The sequence below is a fragment of the Lonchura striata genome, chromosome Z, assembly GCF_050655825.1.
Source record: "Lonchura striata isolate lonStrDom1 chromosome Z, ASM5065582v1, whole genome shotgun sequence".
Classification (NCBI taxonomy): Eukaryota; Metazoa; Chordata; class Aves; order Passeriformes; family Estrildidae; genus Lonchura; species Lonchura striata.
In genome coordinates, this window is record NC_140740.1 from 62,068,591 (window position 1) to 62,093,052 (window position 24,462).

At 36.1% G+C, this 24,462-nt stretch overlaps 1 protein-coding gene across 19 annotated transcripts in view; it reads left to right on the forward strand.

Moving 5' to 3' along the window:
• Nucleotides 1-24,462, forward strand: part of LOC110478036 (TLE family member 1, transcriptional corepressor) — a 136,731-nt gene that overhangs the window by 39,351 nt on the left and 72,918 nt on the right. For 16 of the 19 annotated variants that reach the window (XR_014951026.1, XR_014951027.1, XR_014951019.1 and 13 more), the window contains 8 exons: nt 852-1,056; nt 1,798-1,814; nt 9,619-9,735; nt 12,786-12,839; nt 14,440-14,592; nt 15,425-15,569; nt 16,265-16,455; nt 17,767-17,843. Coding sequence is in view for 10 of the 19 variants with exons in the window: in XM_021544352.4 (XP_021400027.1) it covers nt 852-1,056; nt 1,798-1,814; nt 9,619-9,735; nt 12,786-12,839; nt 14,440-14,592; nt 15,425-15,569; nt 16,265-16,455; nt 17,767-17,843 (959 nt within the window). In the remaining 9 variants the exon portion in view is untranslated. The remainder of the gene's footprint in view (nt 1-851; nt 1,057-1,797; nt 1,815-9,618; nt 9,736-12,785; nt 12,840-14,439; nt 14,593-15,424; nt 15,570-16,264; nt 16,456-17,766; nt 17,844-24,462) is intronic. The other 3 variants (XM_085565972.1, XM_021544353.4, XM_085565974.1) reach the window with 2 other exon arrangements.

Here is a 24,462-nt window from a genome sequence, read left to right on the forward strand (position 1 = left end):
AACATTAATAAAACCATGGCAACTTTAACTAGAAAATATCCTAATATTTAAACTGTGGAGAAGACATTCTAATATAAAAACTGTTTCTACATTTACATACAGATTATTTTAGCAGATTGGTTACCGGGTTGTATGTATATTCATTTTAAGATTTTGATCTTGCAAGCTCCTTTTGAAACAGGTATTCATTAATATCATGTTTCTTTTTGAGAATTCCATGCTATCTAAAATACCTGGATTTTCAGCTCAAAGCTGGGTCCTAAACAGAGTGTTAAATCATGAATAATTTCCCCCCTTTCCCTTAAAAACCTTGGCTAGAATAAAATGCAAATTAAGCTTTACTAATTATGAAATTCATCATACCTTTTACATTTTTGAATATTCAGGATAGAATGGTACTTGCTGCTTCCAAACTGAAGGAAGAGAGGAATGTGAGTTTAAATTATTCTTGCCCCTGGAACTTTTTTTTTTTTTTGTGCCAGAGCAGTGATACAGCTTTCTCTAGAAAGGGAAGAGTGTTTGATTGTTCTGCTGCTGTTCTTTGTTGCCAGAGATGCTGTGGCAGGCAGTAGCTGCCCAATATAACCTATAGTTTCTGAACTTATGAATCAGGCTGCAAAACAAGTATCCAGCTAGCTTTTCTGGGACATGAGCAGAGTTATCCTCAGACAGCATGATAAAATGCAGTGTATGTAGTGTGGTAAGTTAAAGGTGGGGCTAGATTAAGAGGAAACAAATAAATGTCAAAATCCACTATAGATTCTCAATAATTAACCAGACTTCTGCCTTATCCTTCCCAAACTATGTGCTGTACGTTGTTCTTCTGGGGATGATGATACCACTGGGAACAGCAGCAGCAGTTGCAGGCTCAGCATCTCTCCCATGGCCATGGACCTCCAGTGCCTCTAACACCGCATCCTTCAGGACTTCAGCCTCCAGGAATCCCTCCACTTGGAAGCAGTGCTGGCCTTCTTGCCCTCTCCAGTGCTTTGGGTGGGCAGTCTCATTTGGCAATAAAAGATGACAAGAAGCATCACGATGCAGACCACCACAGAGGTGAGAGGCATGGCAGGCCTGATTAGGACGTTGTCATATTTGCACATTGCTGCAAATTATGTGCATCTCTAAAGAATTCAAGTTATATAGTATGAAAAAAAAAAACCTGTTGGCAAACTTTAAAATGTCTGCATATAAACACTGAAGCAAAATTCAGCTTGGAATTTTTCAATATTTTAAAGGGGATCACTAGGTGTCACCTGCTCTGTACTTTGCAGGGCCTTTTGACATCCTGGTAAATGCTTAGTTGTAATAGCAGTGGCCTGCACCATATTGTGGAAAATTGTTAAACAGCATAATGGTGATTTTTTTCAAAGAAAGTAATGTTGTTAAATGGGTGGGTGGGAAGGTAGGGGAAAAAAGAATTTAAATTTTGAAGTGAATGTGTTCAAACAAAAGATTTAGATAATTGCATATGTTACTTAAGTTTCATAAGCTTAAATTCTACTACTCATATTGGGCAAAAATTGCACTTGACTAATTTTTGAAAAGAAAATAATTTATTCTGTCATGAAATAAAACTAGGCTTTGTGTATGGTTAAACTGTAAATCATGTTTACAAAATACTGTAATTTTCAGGAAATCACTGTATTAGGAATGTGCAATGACTTATATAAATAAAAGCCATTTTAAAACTGTTTGTGGCTTGTGTTCTAATTTTTTCCCCCCTTTTTTATTTCTGTTCTTGCCTCTGTGTCTGAACGGGCATGTCTGTCCATTTCTTGGTTACTGCGGGAGCAGACAGAGAGCCAGGCACAGTAAGTACCAACATTCCTGCTAATGTTTCCATTTCCAATAATGTAATAATCAGATGATGTGCTGTTTGTCTGTTCTGTCTTCCTTTTAGTTATTTTCATGATGCAAGGCCTATGTGTTTTCTGTTAAGATATGTCTTGGTTTATGCAGAACACCAGATCATTTGTTTGGTGAACTGTATGGAGGAGTCTTGTTTCTGAGCAGAATGCTTTTAGGTAAACTTGAACTTTAGCTTGCTTGTTGAAGGCAGAAAGGGGACATGAAGCTGCAAATCAAAAAGGATGTTGCAAATACAGCGTTTTAGTCCAGAGTTGAGATTTCTAGTCTGTAGGATTTTCAGGTACCAGAGTTGGAGAACAGGTGAGAAATTCAAATGTGAGAATTTTAAATGATGGTGTTTGGCCCTAGGAGGTTTTTTTTAACTGCATCTGTTTAAGCCATACTAATGATATTACTGCTTAATTTGTGTTTCAGGTATAACTCCTACAGTGATACTTTTTTCCTTGTAGACATAAGCTGTAATAGAATTGGCCTTGTCTGAAAAACCCTCTGAGGAACTACTCGCTGCTTTTCATGCTTTATTTTTCATGTTTTATTTTGAGTGATATTGCTGTATTAATCCGTTAGAGATGGTCATGTGCAACTTAATTCAAGTAACAAAACTCATTCTGTTTGTTTATGTCTGAGGTGAATTTGGGCTGTATTTTGTTCCTTTTCTCAATTACAAAAGACAAGAACTAGGAGAAGTTATTTGGGAGATAGCTGTAGGAGGCTTGCTTGACAGTTATTTACTGGAAACTATCTGCATATTTTTTGCAGCAGTCTTTTAGATTACTAAGCAAGAAGCATTCATTTCAGCTCGCTTAATGTTATTAATAACAGTGTATCTGCATAAATAATTTTAAGATGGGTTTTTATGAAGTCTCTGACATATTAAGGGCTTTTTGCTCTGTGTGGGACATACTTTAAGTGCTGTTAGTTGCCTGCAGGAATCCCTAGCTAGTGATGGCTCTGTGTTTTGATTTGATTGTTACAGTTTCCTGTCCTTGCCCTGGTCCCAGCCTCCCCTGCCCTGTCTGTCCTGTAATTTGGTTTAATTAATTTTAAGTAATTTTGGCTAAGGTTTGAATTTAAGACCAGGCGCTCAGTATTGTGAAATTTGGACTCTGAATTAATCTTGTAGCTGAGAATAGTTCTTGCCTGTGGAAGGAAAACTATCAGAAATTAAACCCCACTTTTGGGTTGTGGGAGAGTTGCAGGATCACTTGCTTAGCTCACTATAGATATAAATTTTACTTAAACTGTGTAGCATTGTTGCTGAAGTTGTTTCTGTATCCATATGTCTAACTGATGTTTGCTTGCTTATTGCTTGAAGCAGACTGTTTTTATGCTGGTTTTATCAGTAATTAACTTTTAAATAATCTGAGGCTTTATATCATAAAGTAATTTTGCCATGTAGGTATTTTGCATTTTGGATACTACACTATGGTCATTCCAGTTTGTTTTTGGTTTTTTTGGGGTGGTTTTTTTTGGGTTTTTTTTTTTTTTTTTTTGTTTGTTTGTTTGTTTTTTTTTTTGTCTCAGTGCAGGCTAATACTTCATAGCTAACTTAAACTTTTAATAGCTGAATACAGGTGAACTTGAACTTAAAATTGCTTAAATACATTGTTACATCAAAATCTTGACTTAACAGTAAAGGACACATTCAATGAAAAAATAATTCAAGAGATAGTTCAGTTCAACTCTGTGGCTAAATTGATCATCTGAGAATTATGGGCTCTTCAAACTCCTCTAGTTCCCTTGTATTTTTAATGGAATTTTCTTTTAATGTAAAATGCATTTTTAAGGATAATAGGAAATGGGTCCCAAGTACACAAGGGTCACTTTCGTTATTATGGGTGATTGAAATCACTTTATAACGTCTGGATCATCAAGATAAAATCAATTTGATTTTCAGAATAACGTTTTAAAAGTAATGGTGCTAAAAATTCTGACAGGAATGCTTTCATCATTCAAGACACCAAACCCCAGGCTGTTTGTAAGTTACCTAAATTTGCCATCATGTTTTGTGTTACTGTGCAGTTCTACAGTATGATTTCTATCAAATATGTCTGCCATGACCTCCAAGCACTGTCAGTTGAAGCTAAGAGTTCAAAATGTCAGTTTGAAAAGTTAAAATTTAATGCTTGTCTATGGGGTTTTAAATTGAGTTTTTGTGACATAACTTCGGGTTAAAGTGTACTGTGACAGTTGGAGTATATTAATTTTTTTTAAAGTCTCCTTAGATAAGCAATAATGAGCTTTTATGTATTGTATGTGTAGAAATACACCAAAATTAGTGAAATCATTGTATTTATAAATTAATATACAGACATGGTTTAATTGTTTTTAATTTTAACCAGTTTAGGTACTTTTGTTATATCTAAATAGCAAGGGCTACATTTTTCATTTGTATATTAGCTCAAGTTCCAGAAAGTAAAATGAAGAAAAGGTTTTTTTTAGATGTATGTTTGTGTAATGAGTAACATGTAAGTTAGTAATAATAGTATACTTTCTACGTGAATCCTAAAACTATGTTGTCAGATTTAAATTGTGTGCCTACTGGGTAAGAGCTGGTGGGTTTTGGCTGACTAATCTCTTAACCATACCAAACTGGGTCATGTTACCATGCAAATGCAGACATCCTTTCTAAAGTGGCAAATTCTGGCTGCAGGTAATGAAGCCAGGCAAAGAATGCAAGCTTTGCAACTGAAACTGAAAGCTTTGAGAGATATCAATGTAAAAGAACTTCGTCTGCATTTGTTTCTTTAGGAAACATGCTTGAAGCAGTTTTCAAACTCGTAGATGTTAATTTATCACTTGTTTTCCCACTATTCTAGTATCCTGTTTGAACAGGACAGAAATGCAAATGTTTTGATACACTCTGTTTTAGCAGTAGTAATTTTTGGCCAGTGTAATCTTATTTCATTGTATACTTAGCAATTTACATTAGTTGGTATTTATCTTTTGTCCTCATAAAAAATATTGAGCTTCCTAGGTCCTAAGACCTAGGAAGTATTCATAAATTTTCCCAGACATTTTTTTGCCTTCATTGTTGTGTAAATATTGCTATTTGTTTGTACAGCAAGTACTCTTTTCCTACAGAAGGAAAATATTCTATGCCCTGAGCTCTCTCAGAGAAGGTGGACAGGAACAACTGAGTACTACTTTTTGGAAGCTATTACATGCAAGCTGTTTTTGTTTTGTGTTTTAATTCTTTTAATGGGAGAAGAAATTCATAGAAATTGTTATATGGGAGTTTAGAGTACTGATCAGCATACCACAAGTTTCTTGGACTTTTTGAAGAAAGAATGTCTCCAGACATTGCTCATGTGTAGAACTCTGGGTTGCTATGGTTGCAGTTTAGTTTGTAGCTGATAGAAGGCAGCATAAGTTTGATGACAAAGGACAATGGGGTTGAGGTGGTATGGTAAAAATTTTTATGGATATCTTGATTTTGACAAACAGTAACTCAAAAATACTGAAATCAACTTATGCCTTGTTAATGTCTTCTGATTGTAAAACCAATATAAATTAAAATGGTGCCTGAAAAAAAGATGAAGTCAAGTAGCTTTCCTTCAGGAGTAATTTGACACAAAACGTACTGACTTCATAAATCAGCTTTTGGGTTTTTGACATGCTTGTTTGCAATAAGCATATTGAACAAACTGAAGTTAATGATTTGGAGTTGAATAGCTTTCAGTGCAATCTTCTTTTGCCTGTCTGGGGGATATTAAACTCCATCTTCCAGCATCTACTCCATTCCTGTCAGTCCTAGCAAAGAGCAACTGATGTTTTGGGTGTAGTTGTTAGACTTGATCCTATTTTGCCTGCTCAGCAAGGAATTGCACCTGTTCCTGTCTATTTGTGCATATCTGTAGATAGCACTCATGTGTGGTGCAGTGGCAGGGCAGAGGTCCAGTGCATGGTTAAATAAAGTAAACTGAGCACAGCAGGCAAGCCCAAGTTGTTAGCTGTGGTGAGTGGCTGTGATGGCTGGTGGCTGTCGGCTGTCCTTGGTACGGATGTACAGACAGTCAGGGAATGACCAAGCACAGAGCAAGTCTACATGTGTGCACGTCTTTGGGGAAAAGGGGAGCAAGAGGACTAAGGAGCCCAGCACTAGAAAGCATCTTAATTGGGACCAGGTGCAGTTGAACCGTGTGCATAGATATAATGTAAATACTGTTATTTAATTGATGTAATGATCAGCATAAAGTCACTTGTCAGTTCTCTGTGTACTATTCTGTATGAATTGTCTGAGCTGTATTGTAAGTGGGATAATGGGATAAATGAGATGCCCTCAGCCTGCACCTCTGGCAAACATAGTTGAGGTTTGGAAGTGGTTCCTGTGGGGAGCAGTAGGGAACCTACCTTCTTTCTGTGCATCAGGACTAGGTTTTTGTTTCACATTTGCCTTCTGGTGGTTTCACTATTTAACTTTTTCTGGCAGCAGATTTACTTTAGGGTCACAAATTGCTTCTTGTACAGCATTTATGTGGTCTGGTAATTCTGACAGGAAAACACATGAAACTTGCTCTGATCTGAGCTTAATGATTCGTAAATGTTGCATTGGTAATCCTTAATAAACTGGACTCTTAAGTATGAAAGGAGTATCCTCAGTCACGTATCTAATCTGTTGAAATTAAGACAAAATAAAAATTGGTGCTGTGCAGTTTCTCTTTAGGATATAAACTCTGCCTGTATTTTTTTTGCCCTTTTTGTGTAAGCTTACCCATTATTGAAGATCTATCCCAGCTGAAATTTTCTATAGAGTTATTTAAAAAACTGTAGCCAAATTAAAAATTCTTGTCCCACTTTTCAAAATAAGTCATTTGTGAGTAGACCTAGTTAGGAGAACTAAACAGATTACTCTTCTAAATAGAAGATAAAATTCTGATGCTGAAGCTTTTGCTGCTGTCTTCTGGCTGGCCTTGTTTGATAGTGGACATACAGCAAGTATAAACTCTGACAGAGGTAAAATGAGGAAAGGTGGTTTTTCTTACGCTGTTCTCACTGTTCTCTGAACTTTAACATTACAAGGGTGAGAGATATTAATAGCCCAAGGCTTATATGATAATTTCTTTACCAGTTCTTGTTTGTATTTTCATTTATTTAATTGTTCTTCAGTGTTCTCGAATTACTATTTGCACTATTTCAAAATATTAATTTTTTCACATTTGTTGAATGAAATCTTACATATTTGGTAGTTTGAATTATGTAGTAGTTTACAATAGCAAACTATTTTTCCTTTACCTGATTTTAGTCACAGTTGTTAGAACTTCCTTGAACGTCTATGGGAAACAAAGCAGGAACTTCTTAATTTTTGAGTTTACTCATAGATTTTGCCATTAAAAAAGCACAATCTTATCTGTAATTTCTGATGTAGCTGTTGGGAAATGAGCTGCTCTACAACAGCTTCCTAGCATGGATGCTCTGATGACAGGGAACAGTGGTTTAAATTAATGTAGTAAGTCATAGAAAGGTTGTGTAAATATGACATATGGGGATATGTTTTGCAGAATAAGCTTGTGATATAATTACATGTTTGCGTGAGAAACCATCAGTCTTTTGGAGAAAAAATAAATCTTATAATCTTTGTTTGGTGTTTAGGACAGAGTGGGAGTTGAGATTTCATACGTTACAATTCACAGTTTTGAAATTCTCCAAGACAAACAGTACAAAATATTGTCAACATTGTCTAGGTAGACTAAATTAAAAAAGAAAAAAAAGTCAGCTATTGTAGTTATTACTGTAGGTTGTCTAATTTTAAAGGCTGTAACTCCAAATAGCAGGTTTGCTAAATTTTTTCCAGATGTTGCCTCTTTGCCACCTTTCTGCTATTCACACATTTTTTTTTAATTAAAGTGAGGAACTGACTTTTTTCTCTTTACTGCATTTGCTTTAATTATTTTAATCTCAATTCTTCAGTAGAAAAATAGATATTTTTAGTTATTTTTATTAAGGAAATTATCTCTTAACCAAAATACTTTCTTCCTTAAGAGGAAAACGCCTCTAGTTAAGTTTCAGTTGACATCTTGCTTCTTAAGGTATTTCTACTGCTTCTTAAGATGTTTCTACTGCTAATGCTGTTTCTAAGCATGATGGATTTAACATTAAAATATTGAAAATCAGTTTTAATGGTTTTCAGACTAGTGAATGAATCCTTGAATTTGTGTTTGTCTGGGAGGAGATAAGGGGTTAAATTCCAAATGTATTTGTCAAGGCAATTAGTTCAATGATCCAACAAGCCCACCTTTTAGCCACAAAACATTTTGGTAAAGACATTATTTTGAGCTTCTTTATACTGAATTTCAATAGACCCTCCTATATGCTTTATGTAAGCCCTTTGGCATTTGTTTAGCTTGAATAGTCATGAATAAAAGAGCTTAGAGTTGGCTTTAAAGTGCGGCTTCTGAATTACTAAAAAGAGGATTCAGATTGCCTTATGTACCCTGTTTCCTTGTTCTTCTCCTTGGGGCTAAACATTTGTGTCTGAGCAAAACTATCTTGATGTCTTCAGGTTTTAAAGGAGAAGCTATTCAGTGCACAGTTCACTGGCTATTTGTATGAGTTTATGATATATTACAAGTAAATATCTCTGTCTCTTGGATAGACCTAAATATGTGCTTTGAGGGCTTACACTGAAGTTCATGTTGGTATTAGACTTCTCTCTTGAGAGAGATACATGTATGGATGTAAATACGTGTTTACTTGTATATTTATGTGAGCCTATATTTATTTATCTAAGCATGTACTTGGCTTTTAGGATCTAGGCTTACCAGTTCTTTGTGAAAGGAGATTTTTTTCTCAACCCATTCAGTATTGTTCACAGCATTAACACATCAGTGAACAAATTGCCCTCTTGCATATGCTAATCCTGCACTTAAAAGAACTCATTGTAACACATTTTAATGCTTTAGCTGGAACTGAGATGGAGATGGGAATCGGGAATCACAGGCATATCAAATTGTCATGTGACTGAAAAATGTCTAAAATGCTCTTTGGGTCAACAGTTTGTTCTTAGCATAACTTAGCATCAATGAAAGCAGTCCATGTAGTTTGAGGAAAAGATTAGTCTTTGCTTTTGTCTTTTGTGTGCCTGTGTTGGCCTCAGTTTTTCAGATCACGTCTGATTAAGCAACACTTTAGCCTTAATTTCACACTAGTAGTGAAAGTAAAAATATTTGATCTTTGTTTGCAATACATTTGTTGAAGGAATCCAATTGGAGTTTACTCCAGCTAACAATTGATTACTGCATAACCGTATTCAGCATATACTTGTTATTTTAGGCATTAAAGGCAAGCTGCTGTTTATCTGTCCATACCTCCAGGTGTACATACCAAAGCCTCATCTATTTATGATGTTCTAAAAGTGACTGATCAATCAGATTGTGTAGTAAATATTTTTATTATATGTAATCTGAGCATTAAAAAAAAATAAAATTGTTTTTACTTGCTCATGAATAAACTGAAAGCCTGCTTCTTCTCCTAAACAATAAATTCAGTTGAATTAATTAGTTAAATAGACGGTGACTGACAAGTGAACTAAACTTTTGATAAGTTGGACAATGAAAAGCCAAGCTTCTTAGAACTCGTGAAGCTGTACATGTTTGCTGGAGGACTTTGTTTTGAATTAAAATGAATTAAAAGACTTAAGTACGTATAATTTTTCTAAAACATCTATCACACCAGTTTGAATTTTTAGGAATATATGGAGGAATCCTAAAAAGAATTTTTGATTGACCTTGTGTTTTGTCTTTACAGAGTAATTCTCTGTTGGTCCCTGACAGTCTACGAAGCACAGATAAACGCAGGAATGGCCCTGACTATGCCAATGACATCAAAAAGAGAAAGGTCGATGATAAGGATTCCAGCCACTATGTAAGCAAATCTGTGTCAAGGAAATGATTAATTTATTTGCACATACTGTGCTTGTATGAGGGTTAAAAGAGTTGTGAAGAACAAGGCAACTTTTGTATGGCTGAAATAGTACATGAATATATGTGCTAGAGAGGCACAAGATTCAAATTTTGGGAAGAGTAGTGACTCAGTAGTTTGGGATATTGTGAAGTAATAGTCCTCAGTAGGAGTAGCTGTTTGGGATTCACATGTGCTCTGGGGCATTTTTCAGAGTTTTAGTGACATTCTTGCTGGACACCTCAAGAAACTGCAGGTTTGTTTGAAATGGAGGATTTTGTTATTGAGAGGAGTTTGGTAAATTTTAATGATAAGTAGTTATTACCATGCTGAGTTATAATTACCATTACAAATTGCATATGCTGTTAAGCTATATCAACTTACTGAATTTTACTTCTGGTTGATAAGGCAATTTCAGCAGAAAGCAAATTGAAATATTGGAAGTTCAGAGTTTTGTGTTCTGCATTTTTAACTAGCTTGCTTGTTGCTTGGCTTTAAAGAGACACTTCAGTGCAACAATGTGTGTGAACATCAGAAGGTTCACACAGGCTTTTGACTTCAAGTATAAATTCTCAGCCAAAACACAGGATAGTACTTAAACAGGCCCAAGAGACTGGGATTGGTGTGAGAGAGTACTGAAAAGCAAAATTCAAATCTATTAGAACATACTGTACTTTGATGTAACAATAATGTGGCAAATTGTCTGGTTTATGTGATTCAGATCACTAATTAGGTCTTGGTTACTGAAACCTAAGAGAAAATTAGGTGCCATTTTATGTTCTCAGTATTTGGTAGGGTAATTTTAATTTCTCTCCACTTGGATAATATCTTTGAGCAGCTATTAGATATTTTAGTGCTGTTAATGGTTTTACAAGCTGTATTTCCACCACTTCCTAATAATAATGTTTTAATTTACAGAAGGGTTTGGCAAACTTCCCCATGTTCCTCCCTCAACTTTAAGGATTTGATACTTTATTGGCATTTTTTATTTTAAATATTTGGAGATTAAGCATTCTTAAACTATGCTTGATATAAAAAGGAATAAAAAGTTTAACTTGTATTTCTACCATAAAGAAATGTAAAGGATGCTATTGCACAGTGGAAGCAGTCTTTAATCCACATTTTAAGTATGTTTCTGCCCTCTGTTTGGAATGGATTTTATAGCTAAAGGTAGCATCAAGTTAAAAAATGGAACAAAGTAAGGATATTTGAAAGTTCCAGATTTATTCTAATATTGAAGATGATTTTTTTGAAGGTCCACCAATTAAGCAAATACAGATCTGCTGATGTTGAGCTTATTTTAGAGGAATCCCTTCCTTGTAACGACAAGGAAATACTTCTTGTGTCAAAAAAGACATAAATGGGTTGTAGGACCTGTAGCTTTTGGAATAAGAATAAAAAGTGAATTTTTTTCCCCTTTTTAACTTTTGAGTAATTTTCATATTAGTACCTATATAGTTTCACTTCATGAATTTATTAGTGAGGTGACTCTTTGATATTAGAAGTTACTGGAGATGCCTCTGATAGTCCCAGGAAGTTTCTTTTTATTAAGATGACAAAGTTGCTAGGGTTCACTTAAACATTGCATTGCAACTAATTTTGTCCTCCTTCAGAGGGGCATTTCTGGCAAACGTGTCCCTTCTCCCATAGTATCCCACATTTTCCCACCTGTTCTAGCACTCTGGGTTCTTCATACTTTTTCAGAGGTGGCCGAAAAATGGAGCTAAGCTGTCCCTGTCCTTTGTTTTGACCTTTTGATAGCTTTCGATAGCAAATAGAGTGACCATTCTGTCTCCAGTGGCGCTCTTGGATCCCTAATATATTTGTGTTATTTCTTGAAGCAAAATTCAGCTGTTAACAGAAGGGAAAGGTTGAAACTACCTGTTGGTTAGGGAGTATTTTTCAATTGGATTTTTTTTTTTGGTTGGTTTTGGGTTTTTTGTTTGGTTGGTTTTGGGTGGCTTGGTTTTGGTGTTTTTTTTTTTTTTTTTGTTTTTTTTTTTTTTTTTAAGCATTGTGGCCTGAAGTGAGAGAAGGTATTTAGTGTTATGTGTGAAAGCTCAGACACTTTGAAAGCAAGAGATGGAGGACAGTTGGGCAATCTTGTATGTCTGGTTTGTTTGCATAGGAGCTTTTTAACTAAAAAGTACTTTTACTGGAAATACCAAACTTGCTGCTACAAACATTTAAAGTTTTGACATTCACTTCATTTCTTTGTTTGATTTTGAGTCAAGACTTGCCTTCTCATTGATACACTCGGGGGTGCTGTGGAAATCACTAGACCTCTGCGAGTGTGTCTACTGGGGCATCCTGGCCTCTGTTGGAAAGAGGGACCAGGAGGCACTACAGTAACAGCAATCATTTGTAGACCAGCTCAGGTGAACATCAATCTAAATAAATGTCAAAATGCAGTTTGACAAGCTGAAGTAGAACATTTCTGTTTAGAAACATCCAAGTATTTTGCTTTTCTTGAGCAGAAATGTTGAAATTCCTTGGCATTTCTGAAGCATTTTCTTCCCATAACTTTTGATTTCAAAACTTGCCTTTCTGAAGAAAGGGGGAAAATGGTACTATCATATTAAGGAAGATGATTCATCAAACATGCCAAAAAACTCAATTTTCCTGAGATCTGTTTTTTTGGTGTTTTTCCAGGCATACACAAACAGTATTTCCTCTAAATTAAGATTAGTGTATGAACAGAGTATGAACTACTTTTAGGAGTAGTGATAACACTGTTTATGATGGTAATAAAGGAGGGGTTTGGACCATCGTGCACTGGCGGCAAGATGCCCATTTTTCAACTAGTTCTACCTTACTTGGGTTTTACTATTACAACAGAAATAAGGTGTTGTGTTTCTGTTTTAATTATTCTCCCTACTGCTAATAACTTAATGAAAGGCTGTTTGTTTTTTGTTTAGGAAAAACAAAAAATGTCTGAGTAGATGCATAGTCTTTCTGTCTGGGCTCTTATTGTACTAATTGAAATGAACACTATATTTATTTATTTTTAATAGGACAGTGATGGGGACAAGAGTGACGATAACTTGGTTGTAGATGTATCCAATGAGGTAACTTTTTTCATTTTTGTAGTCTTGACATTTGCCCAAAGGTGAAAGGAAAAGTACATTTAGTTGTTAGAAGAAAAACAATCCTTTGTGGATATGTTAAAATATTCACAACTTCTCCTTTTTATTAGTACTATGTCTTCCTCTGAGCTTTATCTGGTTGCCATCTCAGTTTTTCCTTCTGCTGCTTTGCCCCAGGTCTGTTCTCTCTGCAGCTAACATTCTGACACTTCCCAGCTGCTCTGTTGTGTAGAGGGTTGTGGTGAACTGCATGTGGACAGCTGAGGTTTTCAAATTCTTGTCTTCGAATGAAAAAGGAAGACGTTATCTAAAGTTGTATTTCATAGTAGGATTGTTATTTTTAAAATTACCTTAAAAATTGCTTGTATTTAAATCTCCTACATTAAAGACATTTTCTAGAAATGATGGGTTTTTTTAGAATGAAGTTAGTTTACAAGATATTCCAGACATTATAGACAATGTTTTTCTCTAGGGCTGAGATTTGGTAATGGCATCAAGGTAATGGGATGAGTGCTCCCTTTTCTTCATCTTTTATTTTATATAACAGATAGATTTAGGAAGCCTGAATATGGTAGTGAAGTTCTGCAGATCTATGAAAAGCACACAAAGAGAAGCTGGTAGAGAGAGAAGTGCCCTCAGTAGCCTGAGGTGCCCAAACAATGTCAACCAAGTAGAAAAATGGGTGTCCAACTAGTGATTTTAGTAATCCTTTCAGAAGGTCAGCGTACAATGAACTACTTAATAATCAGCCAGTAGACTTACTGCCCTTTTTTGAGGTGTGACTTCTCCTTGGTGCTATTCTTATGAGCCAGAGGAGCGTGGAGAACCTGCAGAGCTCTGATAGCATTGTAACTCATGGGGCTGGCTATTTCAAGTTAAAGTAAATGCTGAGAGTGCCTTTGGAACAGAAAAAAATAATCACCTGAGGGGTGATTTCAGTTTTCCTTTAGATGTAAGTGGGAATGCAATTACAGATGGTGTTTAGAAAAAATGTGACAGCTATTATGGCATAGAAAGATCCCTGTACGGGCCATTCAACTTAAGAGTTGGACTCGATGATCCTTGTGAGTCTCTTCCAACTCAGAATACTCTGTGAAATCTATGAAGGCATGAGTCTGCCTCTTCTTCTGAAGGTAGAGATAAGCAAGGTCTTTATCATCTATAAGAGGTTATGAAATGTTTATTGCAACCAGCAGAGCATGGAGAACGTACATGATAAAAACTGTGTCAGGTTACTGCAGTTTCTCTTGGTCTTCCTTGCTTTTACCATGTTTTCCGCACTTGCTTTAGTTTGTACTCAGGAATCCTTGGAAGCTCTGTGTTTGAGAACAAATTATTATTACAGTATAAAATAAAACCAGATTGCTTATTATGTGACTTTATGTACTTCTCTAGGCTGATGAAGGGGATTTCAGCCTTTTTTCTACAAAGATAACAAAGTCTTGTCATTTGCTCTTACTGTTTAAATTCTTTTAGTTTGGTGAGGGTTTTTTGGTTTTTTTCTTCCATAGACTCCTTAGTGGTGTTTGCATACCGGTTTATGACACAGTTCTACGCTGTTCTTCCCTTCCCATTGTCTTAGGATCCTTCTTCCCCAAGGGCAAGTCCCACTCACTCACCACGTGAGAACGGTATCGATAAAGCTCGCCTACTGAAGAAGGATGCCTCCAGTAGTCCAGCATCTACAGCCTCTTCAGGAAGTTCCACTTCCCTCAAATCAAAGGAAATGGGTCTGGTAGGTAGCAGTCAGTAGTCCAGTTAGTCTTCTTTTGTGTAAAATCTGACTCTCTCTCTTCTGCATCTACTTGGCACAAATTACCTCTCATTAAACATTTGAGACTGAAATTGCCTACTGTTTTTCCAAATCTTTGAAGTATTATTGAGCTTTCTTCCTCAGCAGTATTTTCTGCCTTGTTTTGATTTCTTGTATTTCCTACATTTCTGTCAAATGAGTTGCAAATCTATTACAAGGAACAAGTGTGACTTAAGCATTCGTGTGGTGGTTTTCTTGGAAGTAATAATTTATGGTTTAACGTTGCCTGTGAATAGTCACTAAGAAATTCTTCAGATTTTTTGTTAAACTCTTCTAAATAGGCTGTTATTCCTTGGAGGCTTTTTCTTGTAGTGTCACTAATAATTTGTTCTGATTCTCTATGTCATGTTTTTGGTTTTTTTTTTTTTTATATTATCCACTATGGTGGTATTTTGGTTTTGCAGTTAGATTTTCTGTGTCAAATAATAATTGAGATATTAATGATTTCAAACTAAAGTGGTTTGGTAATGCATGTTGTATTTTCCTGAAGAAAAAAATAGCTCAGGCATTCCTTTTTATATGTCAGTAGAAGAGGGAAAATAACTTTATATGTTTCTTATTTTAATTTTGGCAGCAATCAAAAAGGTCAACATTTCTCTCTCACGAGTTAATGTTGTCAGCATTGTGTGGATTTATGAAAATTGGCTAAGGGACTAGGTAGTAGGTGCCCAGCATCCCAGCTGCTGTTGTGATAAATTGTATAATATGGCCTGGATTAAAAATAATACTCATTTAATTTGTTTAATGATACCAGCATGAAAAAGCCAGCACGCCTGTTCTGAAATCCAGCACACCAACTCCTCGAGGTGATGTGCCAACCCCAGGCACTAGTGCAACTCCAGGACTCCGTCCAGGCCTTGGCAAACCTCCAACAATGGACCCTCTGGTTAACCAAGCTGGTAAATGCATTACCTCATGGTTTTTTATGGTTCCAAAATTAATCTATTTTTTACACATGTGACTGTTAACTAAATATATTGCTTTGTTCTTGATATCAAGAGAGGGCTTGATGAGAAGCAGATGTTTGGATTATCTGGAGTTTGAATATCTTTCTGTCTCTTAGTATTCTTTGTTTACTTTTGTATTTATCTTTTTTTGCAAATAATCCAGAGACCGAATGTAATATAAAAAGACTTCTCAGAAGTTTCTGGTACTCATTCTGCATGCAATCTCTTCTACAGTCTTTGTCTGAGTCTACTAATATTTGCTGCAGTGCACAGCTTGACAAATGCCGGGGGAAGTTTACTTTTGCTATTCAGGCTGGTGCACACAGTTGCTTCAGACATGAGCTGTGTAAACCATGTCTGTCAGCTTTACTGCTTAATTTGGCAAAGAAGATATTAATGTAAACAGGGGAATATTACAGAAATGGAAATAGGTAATGCTAGAAGAGATTGCTAGAAGTAATCAGCAAGTTCAGACTTCAGTAGATGTTTTTTACCCTGAAAAGAGCTGGTGGTACTGACAGATTATGGCAGTGTTTCTTGACAGCATGTGAGAGGGGAAGGTAAGGTCTTTTAGGGGAGGAAAAAAGGGCTTCTTTCCTGTATGCAGGAATACATAAGTAAACCCACTTAATTTCGTTATTCTGTAGCTGCAGGTTTGCGGACACCGTTGGCAGTACCAGGACCATACCCTGCTCCATTTGGAATGGTACCTCATGCTGGCATGAATGGAGAGTTAACCAGTCCAGGGGCAGCCTATGCCAGTCTGCACAATATGTCACCCCAGATGAGTGCTGCTGCTGCTGCAGCTGCCGTGGTTGCCTATGGACGATCTCCTATGGTAGGCCATACGTTGCATGCAGTCTCAGTCCTGTGAGTTGTGGTTCACTGAGAAAAGCTGCATGCTTCATTTAGCACTGCAGAATTCCCCACTCATAACAGTGCCAGAGGCTTGACAGCTTCACTGCATGCTTCACTTTGCTGTGTGGCTGAAGAAACAAATTTGCACCTTCAAAACAAAGAATTTCACTGTATTAATGTATGTTTTCTTTGTCCTTCACCTTTATCATGGCTTTAACTGATGAATAAATGCCAAAAACTTACTTTGTGCTGCTGTAAATGAAAAAGTAGCTTTGGTACACGTAAAGTATTTCACTGTAGCTGTGGACATGTGCTTTTTTGTTGCTGAGCCACATTTGTATTTCATATAGACATAACAAATTAATCTCGAAGCATGTATCTGGGTCTTTGTCCCTGTAATTTGTTGGGTTTTTTTGTGGAAATCAACTTGAGAAGTTGATCAGTACCTGTTCTGGAGCTCTGAGATCAGGTGTGTTAAGAATACTTGCTGTTGTGGGTGTAGTAAGTAAATGGAACCTGGTAGTTACAGCGGCTGTCACACAGAATAACCTAGGAGCCTGGTTCTGTAAACATGAGCTTGATGGCAGCTTTCTGCATAGACAAACGTACCTACTTGTAAATTTGCAAAGTTGGATTTATGCTTGTCAACTTCTCATTATTGTTTCTATAACCACTTTTTTCAAACTGTGCAAATTTTAAATAGCCTATACCCTCCTTTTAAAGCAATACCAATGTTTATTCTAGTATAATGTTCAGAAGAAAAATAGCCTTTTTGTCCAGAATTTCTACTTGGATTATTTGATAAACATACTCAAGATATAAAAATTAGTAGAATTGCAATATGTAAGGAGAATGTTGTTTTTTTAAGCTCTGGATGAGCTTGTTTGCACCTTACAGTGTGTCTGAGAAATCTTTCAGCTGCTGTGCCCACACAGAAAGCTGTGGAGGGAGGCAGTGAGATCCTAGGTGGGCCCCAGAGCTACTTTCCAGCACCACACTGTGCCAGCCTAAGCAATGCTAGCTCTCTCACGAGTGAAAAGCACTGGCATAGCTTGCTGTTGATACGGACTCTGATTCCAGGGCTAACACAGGACTCTCCCTGCTAACTAGGACTGCTAGGTAATGCTCAGTGTGTGAATCCATGATAAATTATTTTCTGCTTTTGTGTGAGTGCTTCTATCAGAGGAACCTTTTGATTAAATGCATAGTATCTTGGGAGTGGAGAAAAGAAACTTGCTGAGAAATGGATAAGAAGTTCCAAGTGTGAGATTAATTCACTTTTTCTTGTCAGGTTGGGTTTGATCCTCCTCCTCACATGAGAGTACCTGGAATTCCTCCAAATCTAGCAGGGATTCCTGGGGGAAAACCGTAAGTAACTTTTAACATTTTGGTAACATCTGCAGTATTTAAAGGGAATTAGGTTATATTTGTCAGTGAAGAGGGATTTCAAAGGGGACAGTGTGTGGTTGTTTCTAAGAGGGTGTTTTAGACCTCTCTGGGTAAAACCTGCAGCACAAAAGTTCTCAAATGGTAGTTGTCATATCCCAAAAGAGGTGTGTATATACCTATTTCCAAGTAGTTGAAGGTATACTTTAAGGTTTTTTTAATTTCATTCTTTCTGGTGGGAGATTAAGGGGACAACAAACTAAACAGTAAATAGTGGTAAAATGTGCCAGATAAAAATATGTTGAAACAAAAATTTGCACTATACCAGGATAAATGTGTATTGCAAACTTGCAGACTCCTTGTCTGGCACTTGTTTTATCAGGCATGAGAGTCTGCAACTGATGACAGTAGGTATCTGGAGCAGTTACTTTAGCAACAGATTACACACACTTTGCATAATGGAGCAAGCTGTTTAGAACTTTTGTGTGAGTGCAGCTGGAGACCAAAAGGATGGTGAAGCAGTTGTAGAGCAGGTGGTGCATAGATGTAGAAGAGTTTCCACAGTAAGTTATTTTTATTTAAAAGTTTTGATCATTGGTAAAGCAATTATTTAATAAAATGGTTGTGTGATGCTGTGACTTATTGATATTTCAATTAAATAAGTTCAGCAGCATACACAAAATGTTTGAGTAATTTGGCTTTGGTAGACCATTGACTCTGAACTTAACCAGTGCAGTAGACTCATAAGCATGTATGACCTCTGAAAATACGCAATTAATACGTTTAGTTATTTCTGGACAACTAGTCTATGCAGGTACTAACAGAGGACATTTAACTCAGCTGTTTTTCTGGAGAGAATGAAGTAGAGAGAACTCCTAACAGTTTTTTCAACACTCTGTTAGAACTTGTTCTTTGTTTACACTTGGCAGTCAGTCCTGATTTCTCTTTTAACAGGAACTTGCAATTAGAGTAGTTTTTCTCTACCTGGGTACTTACAAAATTTTGAAATTTATTCAACACATTGGACTTTCTGTGCAGGATGTTCATATTACATAATGGCTATTTACCAATCTAATTTTCCTTTTACAGTTTGAGGAAACATTCAGAAACTATTACTTTTAGGATGCTGTGGTGAAAGTTATATCCTCACACGTTTCTGTTTGCTTTGACTTTGGACTAGTGATGCCTTGTAATGTCTTGTAAACATTCTTGAAAGGACAGATTACAGGCAAAAAAAAAAGTATATTTTCTTCTGATCTTTTCCTATAACAATAGGAAAAAAGCAGACTTAGTTTGGAAAGCCATCCTGAATGTGTTTTTGTGTGCTTCTGGGAACAGGCTTAGCTATCTGTTGACAGTGTGAGAAACCTGTTAAATCTTGGTTGTACTTAAAGTTGGTGGTGTGTTGACAAGATTAGTGAAGTGCAGGCTCAATGAGTTGGTGTTGCGTATCAAATCTGGTGTATTTAAATTTAGTGCAGTAAGGATCAGGCTTTGTACTTAAAACTCAGACACAGTCTTGCTGACCTTCATGGAATTCGGCATACTTAAATAAAAAGTATACTTTTGAAAATTGCATAATTGAATGGCTCTAAGTTTTTACTTCTAAACAAGTGTATTCATAAGCTTTCAATACCATATTTCATTGCTTTGCAAGATTTTATACTGTAATCTAGCAAAACCTATTTATGTTGATAAATTTTGTTCACAAATTTTCTGTGGCTGGCTTCTAGTTGTTACACTGTTCAAGGACAGCATATGTGTACTGCTCTACTTTGTATCCTGGTAATTTAGTTAACTTACTGGTGGGGGGGAACTGTGTGGGACTTGCAAATATCTCACTTACTTCAGGTTTTTTTCTCCTGTAGTTTCTCTAGGGAGCAGATATAGTTGTGCAAACTGGTGGTGCATGCCTTGTTCATTTTCAAAGTCAGCCTTTTTCCGGACTGCTAATACAGTGACACATTGAATTTGTTTTATTAGATGTGAAGTTTTAGTACAAGTGGTACAGAGAATTTTCGAATTGAACTATTGAATCTCCACTCATATGTATATGCTTCATGCTGCACATTTTTTGTCTGCAGTTATGGTTAAACTGTGTTTTCACCCAACAGAAAATTATGTTCCCTTCTTTCTAAAGGATGGATACTTCTGATAGCACTCAGGTTTTTTTAAGCCTTGTATGTTCTGACATCTCTTAATGACCTACTTGTTTGAAAAATGTGTATCTTGTTAAAAATCCACTTGGACATGAACATGTGGTGTCTGAGTCATGAACACTTTTGTTCTGATGCATTTTAATATGTCCTGGATTGTTGAGGTTTGGTGTGTTCCTCTAATTGTTTTTTTTTCTTTGCATAGTCTTTTTAACAAGTACTTAGCTTTTAGTATTCTAGCTGCTGAAATAACATTCTTATGGATTTCTGGTTTATGTGAACCATGTCTTTTAAGAGCTGGATTTTGGATTAAATACAGAGTTTCAAGATGAGTGGTAAGGTTTATGTCCACAGTACTGCTTCCCTGGTGTCTAAAATTCTGAATTAATGGTAGTATTGAGGACAAATATATTTCTCAGCATGTTTTCCTGGACAGTAAAAAGAGCTGAAAATATATGTTTCTTATTTTAATAGGAAAGGGAAACTTTACGTGGTAAATGTTAAATCTTCTTCCTTCTACTTATAAGCTGCCTTTTCACTGTGTTTGTGGAGCAATTTTTTGGAATTGCTTAATTTCAGTACTATTCTGTTCTACAGGTCTTCATACTTTTGCAGTGAATGTACAATGAGAAATTTTGTAAAGGAAGGTTAATTTTACTGTATTATAAAAGATTAAAGGCTGTGCGCATCCCTGCCATTTATATCTAAATAGAATCATTTGGTGACATGTACGAAGATGAAAATTTAGTGATTCCTGTACAAATATGTCTATCCTTATTTCTTGGCATTTTGTTCTATATGATGAAACAACACACTCAGATATGCATTGTTTCTTGTGATAAGTACAATTAAAAATGAGCTAGAGTGTTGAGAAAAGCTGAAAGCAAAATGCACTTGTGAATGGAAGGAACTTTTTGCTTTCGTGTTTTACTGTCAGGGGTATTGTTCTGCTGGTTAAAAGAAGTCTGCTTGAATTGAAGGGATGAAGTGGAAGTTTTTGAGGGATATTTTTTAAGATGTTATTTAGTAGGCAGGAATTGTGTGCTTTTGTACATCAATCTGAATACTTAAGAGTAGCTGGCAGGTAGTTTAGTTAATTTGTTATATTCTTGGGTAGTGAATTAATTATTCTGAAGTCTCCTCAGCATATCAGATGATACTTACTTGCTGTATGCTTATTTGGAAATTGGAGAGTTAAGCTGAGAAATTGGTTTGTGTTAGTATCACTTAACTATGTTGCTGTGCATAGGAACTCTGCAGGTTCTCAGTGCTGCTTTGACACTCGTGAGAGAAGTCTCTGGATTTAGTAATTCAGAAGACTATTTCCATTATTCATAAATAATATAAGTATACTCTTTCTCAGAACTCTTCTAAGCAAAAAGCACAGGATTTTGTCTTGTAATTGTTCTTGTCATAATATTCTGTTAATATGTATTACTTGATATGTACTTAGTGTAGTTTATATTCAATTTTAATTGCATTTTTATAAGATAATTTTCTTTGTTTCTTGTTAGCCCAACACAAGAAAGGACTCTTTTGACCAAAGAGGGCTAATAATGGAATCCATGATAGGATAGCCATCTTTCACACAAATAGAATACTCTGAGTGAGATAGAAAACTGTGCTAGGCATGAGACTAAACAGCAGTTTCTGGCATACATAGTCAGTTCTAAAAGAAAAACGGGTGGTCAAGTGATACCTGTTAAGAAATTCTGAGCTTTAGGAAACTCAAGAATTTGCCAGATTTTGCTAGTTGTTGACTCCTTTGAGGTTAAATAATGAAAATTCTTGTCATTTTTAAACTTGAGGCCTGTAAATATGTCTTGTGCACTAAAAATTAAATCTTCTAGAGGTGTGAGCTGTAAGTATAGTCATTCCCAGAAGCAGCAGGATCTCTCTCATGATGAAGAGGAAGCCAAGGGCTGCAGTGTTTGAGCTGCAAATAGTAATTTACGCTGCTGCTGTCTCCTGCATTCTTCTGGAGACAGACACTTCTTGTCCAGGGAGTGTCTGGAGTGTCAGTCTGGCAAACCATGCATGCCTTTTCAAGGTTAAAAGGTATTGTGTAACAAAAAACTCGTCTCTAGCAGAGAGGAGTCACTAGACTACCATAGTGTAAGTATGCTGGCAGTGGTGATGTTAGCATTGCATGCGACATATCTTCAAGCAAACAGGAACATTTACTGTTTTGTGTGCTTGTCTTGGCAGAGGGATTTGGCAAAGTGTAGCCATTTCTTTCTACAGTGGATTGCAGATAAGTTGCACTGTAGAAAAAGCTGTCATGGCTTGTAAGAAGCTATTGCTGGTCTGTTTGTTAGCCCAATAAACTCAGTCTTCCTGTATCCTGATCAACCAGTCTTAGAAGCAAAGGCTAAAAAAGAGGTGCTGCTTCTATGATTAGAATAGCCCCACTGTGAACACAGACATAGTAGTAAAATTCTACATGATTAAAAAATAAACTGGGTAGGCTTCTGGTGTTTTAAAGCTAAGAGTTACTACAGTTCTACAGTAAATAGGAAGTACTTGAAAAATGTTTCTATTATCTTCCTCACACCTTATCTCAGCAAGAACTGAGAAGCTTTGTGTATGCACCTAAGCTTTTCAAAACACTAATTATTTAGGTATTTTGAATCGAACAGAACATTTAAATTGTAACCTTCAACTTAAAAAAAAGCAATGGTCAAGTAAATTATTAATCTTGGACATGCTGAAAAAAATGGTCTAATACATGCTTAATTGTTTTGCTTCAGTCCATGATAAAAGCAAGGGTGGGCTGAAACTTCAAAATTGTACAGTTCTGTTTACTCTTATTGCTAACAAATGCTCTACAACTGATTTTGATCTGGAGCCCAGGATGGGGCAAAACTTTTCAGTGTCTTAATGCTATTCCTCTTTTGTTGGATTCTGTCAATGAACCTGAGCAGTTCAGCCTCCAGCAACCTTGTTGCCACTCCTGTTCTGCTCCCTCTCCTGTCCTGTGTCTGATCTGTTTAGTGAATACCTACTTTGGGACAGTCTTGTCTCTTTTCTTCACAGAAAGGAATGGGTTTCTAGTTAAGCCTTTATCATTACTATAATTCTTCATACTAAAAGCCAGAAAGGGTCACATGGGACAAAATACACTTGATATACTGAGTGCCTTGTGTACGTGTAAGGGAGTGAACGTAGCACTTCCTTTCTTACCTTACATTTCCTATTCCTGATATTTCTGTGCTGAAAAAGATGTCATCTTTTGCACTTGCTCCTTCTCTATTTCTGTGTACTGTCTGAATAAGCTTTCTGCTTATACAACCAACCATGAAACATGAATGAGTACAGGAATTACATACATACGCACTATTTCTCCTTGGTTTAAGAGCAGTTATGGTTAACCAGTTTTTATCCTTCATTTAAGAAAAAAACATATTCATGAATTGACTGTTTCCAGTCTTAGTTTCTGTATGAAAGAACTGTGGAGTTCTTTCATCTGTCCTCATGTTTTTTCAAAGGAATGTCTTATGCCCAGGAGCAGAGCAGATTCAGTTGCTTTGTGATGTCTGTTCCAGAACCTGGCATCTTCCTTGTTCCTTTGTTTCAAACTGTGTGATATTTAGGAACATGTAATAAAATACCTTGAAAATACTGGCTTATTATTCAGGACAGAAGATTTAATAGAAATACCTATTGTTGGATTCTTGGAAGATGGATGGGATACTAATAGTTGAACTATAGTGATTGAAGAGTTCTGAGAAAGAAAGTAGATTTGGAAAAGAAAGGGAGGTTCTGAACAAAAGAATATATTAGAAAAATAAATGTTCCAGTAGGGAGGAGATGGCATCTTATTAGTGAAAGAAAAAAAAAAAAGAATACTCATCTCTCACCATTTTTTATCCACTTTAGCCTCCTGAAGGATGCTGTTGATGTAGCAACAGCATCAAAAGCATGATCTGTAGATGCACTTAAATCAGAAGTAACAGAAAAGGAGTTCACTAGTATAGCAAAACCCAGCCTTTTATGGTAGTATTTTCATTAGTAGTTAAAATAAGCAAAGAAAGAACTCCCCTGCACCTGAAATTTTTATTAGTTGGTATTTGTGCCCTTGTCCTTGAGCAGAGCTGACTTTTCAGTGACCATGAAAAGATAATTTCATGTACTTTCCCTGAGTAGTGTTTTTATTCAGTGCTAGAATGTCACTTCCTCAATCCTCTGTTTCCACAAACTGGAAATAATGCAATGAATACAAATAGAAGGTATTTTGAAGTGCCAGAAGTACCTGAAAAACTGAACCTTTCTGGTATTTCAATGTACATATTCAAGAAAACATAATTATGAGAAGGTGATATCAGCTTTCTGATGAAATCTGTGTGCAATCACTCTGTGTTTCTATTTTCTGTTTAAAGAACTACTTACCTGCTGGAAAGAGAGGTATATGAGCACAACCAGTGGTGATGTTACAGATGAGGTGC